General features: G+C 30.1%; 1 protein-coding gene across 1 annotated transcript; it reads left to right on the top strand.

Moving 5' to 3' along the window:
- The first annotated feature begins 345 nt into the window (after positions 1-345).
- LOC114372357 (amino-acid permease BAT1 homolog) lies at positions 346-4,851 on the top strand. Its single transcript, XM_028329863.1, has 8 exons — positions 346-538; positions 628-888; positions 2,805-2,823; positions 2,960-3,179; positions 3,275-3,456; positions 3,784-4,073; positions 4,176-4,305; positions 4,428-4,851. The coding sequence occupies exons 1-8, from the start codon at positions 420-422 to the stop codon at positions 4,767-4,769; spliced, it is 1,563 nt and encodes a 520-aa protein (XP_028185664.1). The 5' UTR covers positions 346-419; the 3' UTR covers positions 4,770-4,851.
- Positions 4,852-8,129: the final 3,278 nt, after the last annotated feature.

Below are 8,129 nucleotides of genomic sequence, written 5' to 3'. Positions count from 1 at the left end.
TAACATAGGGGGTATGAGTGTAGGGATCGTGAAGAGACTAGGTGGCATTGTAATAAGTTCAAAGGACATGAAAGGCGAATGTAATTTGCTCATACTTAATTGCTATGGAAATAAAGAAAAGACAAAAAGAAAATCTGAAATTTGACTCTCCTAGCCACAAACCCATGTAAAGACTTTATCAGGAGTCCAGAGACCAGAGCTATGGAAAATCTATAATTTTTACCATGAATAGTAAAATTAACACGTCAGTGCACAGTGGCCTTTTTAATTATGAAATTAAACCAAGGCATCAACATCAACATCAAGTTAGAATTAAAAAAGAAGGGAGTTCCGGACTGGAGGGACGTTATTATTTTTATATATGTTGACTGGAAAGATCACATTGGCATTCTAACTCCCATTTTTTCCTCCATCTTCTCATGGGCTCTGACAAAATACTCCCTTCTCATGTGGTCGCAAATGGCCACGCCCCACTTGATTCCGGCCACGCCCGTCTCAAAGAACTCGGTTACAAACAAGAACTCAAGCGTGATCTTTCGTAAACCTCTTATTTTCTTCCTTTTGCTCTCTCTTGTTGGATTCATCCCAGTTTTTCTTTTCAATTTGTTTATTTATACTATATGGCAGGGTTATTTCGAATTTTGCGTTTTCGTTTTCTATTATATCGGTGTTGACTGGAGTGACCACTCTTTACAACACTGGGTTGAATTATGGCGGCCCTGTTTCGCTGGTGTATGGGTGGTTTTTAGCTTCTGCTTTCACCATGATCGTTGCACTCTCAATGGCTGAGATTTGTTCGTCTTATCCAACTTCTGGTGGGCTTTATTATTGGAGTGCCAAGCTTGCTGGGCCCAGATGGGCACCCTTTGCTTCCTGGATTACTGGCTGGTACCATACCCATTTCCTTTTTAATTCCTTTTCTCCTTTCATTTTGATTTTAGAACTAGGCCTATTTATTATTTCATTAATATGGGAGACAATTAAATCAAATTTAGTTTCTCATTTTCATTGCAAGTAATTAGTTTTTCTCTGAACACCGGATTTACTACGCAATTTGCTTTATGGCTAACATGAATGACTGCCAAAGCGACAGCAAATGCGGAATTGTTATTCATTCTTTCTCTCTTTCTTTTTTCTTTTTAAGGCCTTTTTCTCACCACTTTTTCAAGTTTGCAATTGTCTTCTGAACCTCACCCACCTACCCTTTTTTTGTTGACTTCTTTCTGATATGAATGCTTTTGGATTCATTTCTGGTCGGTGTTTCGTTTCGGCTGAAACTGATGCCCGAATCTGATATATTAATTGGCAGTACTTTCCTATTAAATATGTGTAAATATATAATATGATATATATAGTTGCTATTTGATTACTATTTTTTTTAAGCGAGGGGAAGTACTAAAAATGTGAGCAGTTACATAAAGTAAAAAATTAAAAATATATTTATTGATTAATAATAATTTATATTTTCTTCCTTTAGCATGACTAAGAAGATAATAAGGAAAATGAATTACAAGTAGTTAAGATATTGTTCTGTTTAAAGGAAGGTATCAGCTGTAATATTACATTTTTTTTTTATTGCAAGGTGTAATATTACATCTAAAAGTTTCTTGTATGCGTGTATGCATGATAATTCAAGATATGATTCGTACCAAAAAAAATCATTCAAGATATGCTCAGAAGTGGCTATAAATGCCTGAGTGTGCACATGGAGGAGGTACCGCAGAGGTTTTATTGCAATTTTTTAATGACGTGTTGACCGTGTCTTAATTTGCGTCACCAGCAACTACTTGTTTAGGAACATACAATTTTGAAGTCTATATGAAGATCTTTATGTGGGCCTCATTTGATTTTAATTTTTTTAAGTTTCATTTTCCCCCTTTGTCGGCGGTCATAGAGATGAGCAAGCCGTGCATTATAACAGTAAAAAAAAAACCCAAATTTGTGAACTTTGGGCAAACTAATTTTTGTAATTTAATGGTGAGGTATTGGGTGATATTTGAAAGGTAGAGGGAGTGGAAATAGGTTGATACTTAATAGAAGATTTATCTATAGCATAATAGAAGGATTTTATTATCAACCTTAAGATGCTGCATAAGAAGAATCATCATCATTTGATCTTTCAGACCACAGAAAAGGCTTTTGAGGATTGTAATATGCACTACTATTGTGTGCAGCAGACATGTGATTCTGCTAACTAAGAATTGATATTTTTATTTTTAATCTATCACAGAAAGTTAGTTTTACATTCCTTATTCATTCCAATTGTCTCAAGATTTTCCGTTAGAGATTCTCGAGTTGCGTTTACATTTCAGTATGTCTGGTGAATCAAAAAGCCTCATCAACTAAAAACATGCACAGAACATTTTCAACAAGTTGGATTATATTCCATAGATTTAATCACATATAATCAACAAGAAGATGGAACTTATGCACCATATCATTAATTATAACTTGCAATTTTGTCATAAGTTCCATCTTCTTGTTTTTTTTTTCTTCTAAAAAAAAAAGATGATGGCGCTTATGGTAAAATTGAGAGTTATAATTAATGATGTGGTGCATAATTCGTTCACTTTTTCATTTACTTCTAAATTTTATGATGTAAATTGTTCAACCAGATTTTTTAAAATTTAATGTTATTAGCAGGCACACAATTGGCTACAGATGCCTAATTTGTAGCTCTCCTTAATGCCATTTATCTTAAAAATAAAGTTTATTGCTTAATTGACATACAAGATACTCTGCAATTTTTGCTTTCCCACTGTTATTTCTCTGATGCGTGTTGGATGATTTATCTGTTTTTACAGGTTCAATATTGTTGGCCAGGTATTCTTAAGAAGACACATTTTTTTAAAGAATTTAAGCATCCTTCACTTTTCACTTCAAGGTCTAAACTTGAGTGGGATGTAGATTTCCATTAATCCATTTGAAGCTGCAACTTTTGGTTTCTTTTCATTTGCAGTGGGCAGTGACAACAAGTGTAGATTATTCACTTGCACAACTTATTCAGGTTATTATTCTCCTTAGTACTGGTGGCAAAAATGGTGGTGGATATGAGGCCTCTAAATATGTAGTTATTGCTTTTCATGGGGGAATTCTGTTCCTACACGGTGTAATAAATAGTCTTCCTATCTCATTGTTATCATTCTTAGGACAGCTGGCAGCTATTTGGAATGTTTTAGGTATGAAAGATTTCCTGTTTGATTGACTGTTTTCTGCATTCGGTTCTCCTTGGCAACCCTTTTCTGAATCTCTAATTGGAAATGCAATTTTTTAGGCGTTTTTGTGCTTATGATTGTCATTCCATCTGTTGCAACGGAAAGGGCTAGTGCCAAGTTTGTTTTCACTCACTTCAATGCAGAAAATGGGGAAGGAATCAACAGCAAACCCTACATATTCCTCTTGGGACTTCTAATGAGTCAGTATACCCTAACTGGATTTGATGCATCAGCTCACATGGTATATCTCATCTACTCTTTTTCATCCTTTTCTCTAAATTTTGTTGCCTTGTCTGATAAATTACACACTTTTTTTTGCTTGATCCTGTGAGCTCTTGTTATCATTTATCAACTTAAACCTTTGAAGTGTCCATCTTAAGACCAGGTCGGGATGTAATAACATGAAAATTGGTCTGTCAATAACCTCGGTTTAGGTTGTTGGAATTAGCAAGTTTCCCTTGCTTTACAATTCTGAAAATTTTATGCTCCTCACTGCCATTGCTAGATTGAAATTACTAGATGATCTAGACTAATAAGACTTTCTGTTTACTGTAACTTGTATTTGCAGACAGAGGAAACCAAGGATGCTGATAGGAATGGTCCAAAAGGAATTATCAGCGCTGTCGGGATATCCATTGTTGTTGGATGGGGTTACATACTAGGCATTACCTTTGCAGTCACTGACATCCTTTACCTTTTGAGTGAAGATAATGATGCTGGTGGGTATGCTATTGCTCAAGTATTTTATCAAGCATTCAAGAAAAGATATGGCCATGGAACTGGAGGCATTATTTGCTTAGTAATTGTTGCTGTTGCCATATTTTTCTGTGGTATGAGTTCAGTAACCAGCAATTCAAGGTATATAAATGTGCTACCCCTTAATGCATTTTCCATATGAGAGGGATTGGATTTCTCTAGTTACTTATGAATATAAATATGATATACTTAAAATTTGTCCAGGATGGCTTATGCATTCTCTAGAGATGGGGCCATGCCATTGTCATCATTGTGGCACAAAGTTAACAAGCAGGAGGTCCCTATATATGCAGTTTGGCTTTCTGTTTTCATATCATTTTGCATGGCACTGACAGTATGTATTTTATTACTCATAAGCTATCATTTATATTTTATAATAACCTGCAAATTTAGTTTTCTCTGATTTGTTGAAAAGTGGAAAACTATGTTTCTTACTCAATTGTAAATCTATTGCAGTCTCTTGGAAGCATAGTAGCATTTGAGGCCATGGTGTCCATAGCAACAATTGGCCTCTATATTGCTTATGCCTTCCCTATATTCTTAAGGGTGACCTTGGCACGGAAACACTTTGTCAGTGGGCCTTTCAACTTGGGCCGTTATGGTGTCGTTGTGGGTTGGGTTGCTGTTCTTTGGGTGCTGACCATTTCTGTACTCTTCTCCTTGCCTGTTTCCTACCCAATAACCATTAAGACACTTAACTACACCCCTGTTGCCGTTGGATGTTTGCTTATTCTTGTAGTTTCTTACTGGTTAATCAGTGGTCGCCGTTGGTTTAAAGGCCCTATAACCAATATATAAAAGCACAAGTTGTTTACATATTGCTAGCCAATCCAACTCGTTTTGATCATGATTATTTTTTGGAATACTTGATTATAATTTATTTCTCTTTTGTTTCAATGCACTTTTAGTTTAATAGATCTACATCTAAATCGATAAATAAGCTTAAGCTAATATGAAGGCCAATAAAATTAATTGAAGTCTTTAAGTTAACCAATAAATTCAGCCTTATTTATTATACTTGCAAATTTTAATTTTTTAAATAGAAATATCATATGGAGAGAAATAAAATGGATATTTTGTTTTTAATTTTCAAAATATTAAAGTAATTAATATTAATTTCATAATTACAAGTGTTTGAATTCGTGCATTTTTTATTACATTGTGAGTTTTAATTTTTTAAAATAAAGTATCATGTAAAAATGAAAATAATATAAATTATTCATTATCATTGTTTTTATTTTTAATTTAAAAAAATTAAATTAAATTAAGTTAAAATAGTATTTTTATAATTAAAGAAACTAAAAAAACAATTACACCAAGGAGGACACTTCATACATCAAAGAGTGTTTATTAGGACATTTAATAAAGAGGATTTTTAATGCACGCTTTAATGCTCTATACACTTTTTAATGCACAATTAATAAACTATATATATATATATATATATATATATATATATATATATATATGTTTCATTAATGGTTTTATGACTTTTATCATTAAGTGTTTACATTCAGGCCTTAATTGAACAGAGTTGTTATAAATCTCCTACAACAGGAAATACTTTATTTTTATTGCCTTTTTTAAAAAAATTTAAAATAAGTAAAGTCAGGATTTATGTACTTTAATTTTTAAATAAAATACAATATGCAAAACATAAAACATTTTTATAATTTTGAAAATAATTAAAGTAAAAAAAATACTATAATTAAAAATAAAATTAAAATTCTCTCAAACTAAGAGCACTTTAGACTTTCTTAATTTTTATTTATTTAATAGATTATTACTAATTACGAAGTCATTTCTTTCTGCAATTACAAAGTCATTTAATACATGGTTGGACTTTTAATGCATTTTTTTTTGGCAACGGACTTTTAATGCATATTTTATAAATATTTTATTTTATTTTTCAATATTTTATACAGGAAAAGAATAATGAATTCTAATAATTTCTTTATTAAGTATTGGAATTAGTGCATTTATTATTATTAAATACTTCATCTTATTTCAAATATAAGAAGAAAAAAATATTCACACTAAATAAGAAAATTAGCATCATTTTACTGTACCAAACTCATTTGAGAAATATTTTTTTCCTAATCTAACCTTCATTAGAACATGATATAAAGAATACAAAATGGTCAATGCATTGAGAACAAAACCTTAATTTAATAAAGGAAATTTGGATATGATTTTTAAGCTGGAATTAGTTTAAAATATATTTGAGACTATCATACATGAGGGAGGATTTTTTTTCTTATATAGATCAAAGAGAATATTTATTTATTATACTCATGAATTAATTTTTTTCAATAAAATATACAATTTTGAAAATAATTAAATAATATATTTTTATAATATTTTATTTTATATAAAAAATAACTTTCTTTTAGAGCATTGTTCATAAAAGAGGGACATTTTCGCGATTTAAATTTTTGTAGATCATTGAAAGGAATTTGGCGTTGTGATTTATGCACTCTACCACCGTTTAATTATTTAATGCGTTTTTAAGGAATATATTTATTGCATTAAAAAAGGATTACATTTGTTATTATAAAAAAAATATTTCCATTAATACATTATATTTTGAACAATTATTTAATACCAAAATTATCAAATTCGAGAGTTTAAATAAAATTATAAGAGTTTTATAGATTAAACTTGTAAACTCGTATGAATCTATTTCATATAAAAATAACAACAAAATATTTATAAATAATATATCAATTAAACATTTTAACAATATAATAAAATAAATAGTAAATTATAAATTTCACAATACTTAAATTATCAAGTCTAATAATATATCGCTACTAAATAATAACTTGTAGGTGTTATATTAGTGGTATATCATTCTCATTGAGGTTTAATGTTATTAAAGATGGAAATTTTTTTATTGAGGAATAACACATTGATCGAATGAAGATATATTGAACATTAAACAAACAGAAAATAATATAAAATAACATATATTTTAGTCTAATTTTTTTAATTTGCTGACTCGTTGACTTGACGATAAATTCGAGAGTCTACCATGTTTATAGAATTTTACACAAAATCCACTAATGTTTACACACCCATCAAACTCACAAAAGATAAATAAATTCATAAGCTCGTAAAAATTAACTAATTAACTCAAAATTTAATAACCATACTTAATATATTTTTTAAATAAAAGAAATTTATGTAATCTACTAAGAAAAATAGATCATTGAAAAGCTTTCATCGTATAATTAATGCATTTTATTTTCAATATTAAAATATTTAATACTAATGAGTTTCAACATTAAAGGGATATCTAGGTTCACCAAATAATAGTTAATTATATTCCCTATTATTATAAAATCATCCTTAAAAAAACTATTATAAAATCATTTCATCACAATCAAACCTTGCATAATTTTGTCTCTTAAAAAGAAGTACACTAGTAGCATTTTTAATAAAATATTTACAAAAGCTTATGCCTCTAAATAGTAGATGCATATTTACATAAGGTTATGTCTTTCATGCTTTCTCGTAAGAAAGCAAACGATAAACACTGCATCTCCTATCTTCCTATATCTTAATAGAATCCTATTTACTCTAAATAGTAGATGCATATATATATATATATATATATATATATATGATGCACGTACATAAAGATAATGTCTATTATTGGAAAAGAAAAGGAAAATAGTTTTCCATTTATGTTAAAATTCTATTTAACCAATGTTGATGTGTAGCAGCAGTAAACCGAATTGCTACATAACATAAAGGTTCTCCTTTTGTTCTGAATATGCTTCCATTTAAACGTTCAGTCAGTCCTGCAAGCACACAAATATAGAATAATTTATTTATTTTTAGAAAATTTTATATCTTAAACTTTTGAAGTACGACATAGGTCTTACATTATTTGAACTATGTACATGATAAAGTGACAAACCTTATGGCCTGGTTGGTGTTGTCCATGTCAAATTACCAAGGACTGGAACTGCTACCATCTAGAATTGTTCTTAGCATCTCAGAGTATTGATCAACATCATCGGGATTAGTTTCGTTTTCAAACAAATCAAAATTGTCACAGTCTTCTACAAACTTTTTTATGAGATCATTGTACTCGATAGCAGGTTGGTTTTGATCCACTGGAAGAATATTTGATTCTTCAATTCCAATGTT

The sequence above is a fragment of the Glycine soja genome, chromosome 10 (genome assembly GCF_004193775.1).
Source record: "Glycine soja cultivar W05 chromosome 10, ASM419377v2, whole genome shotgun sequence".
NCBI classification, from domain to species: domain Eukaryota; kingdom Viridiplantae; phylum Streptophyta; class Magnoliopsida; order Fabales; family Fabaceae; genus Glycine; species Glycine soja.
The sequence above is the reverse complement of the archived record's forward strand: the minus strand, read 5'-3'. Positions and strand labels throughout refer to the sequence as shown.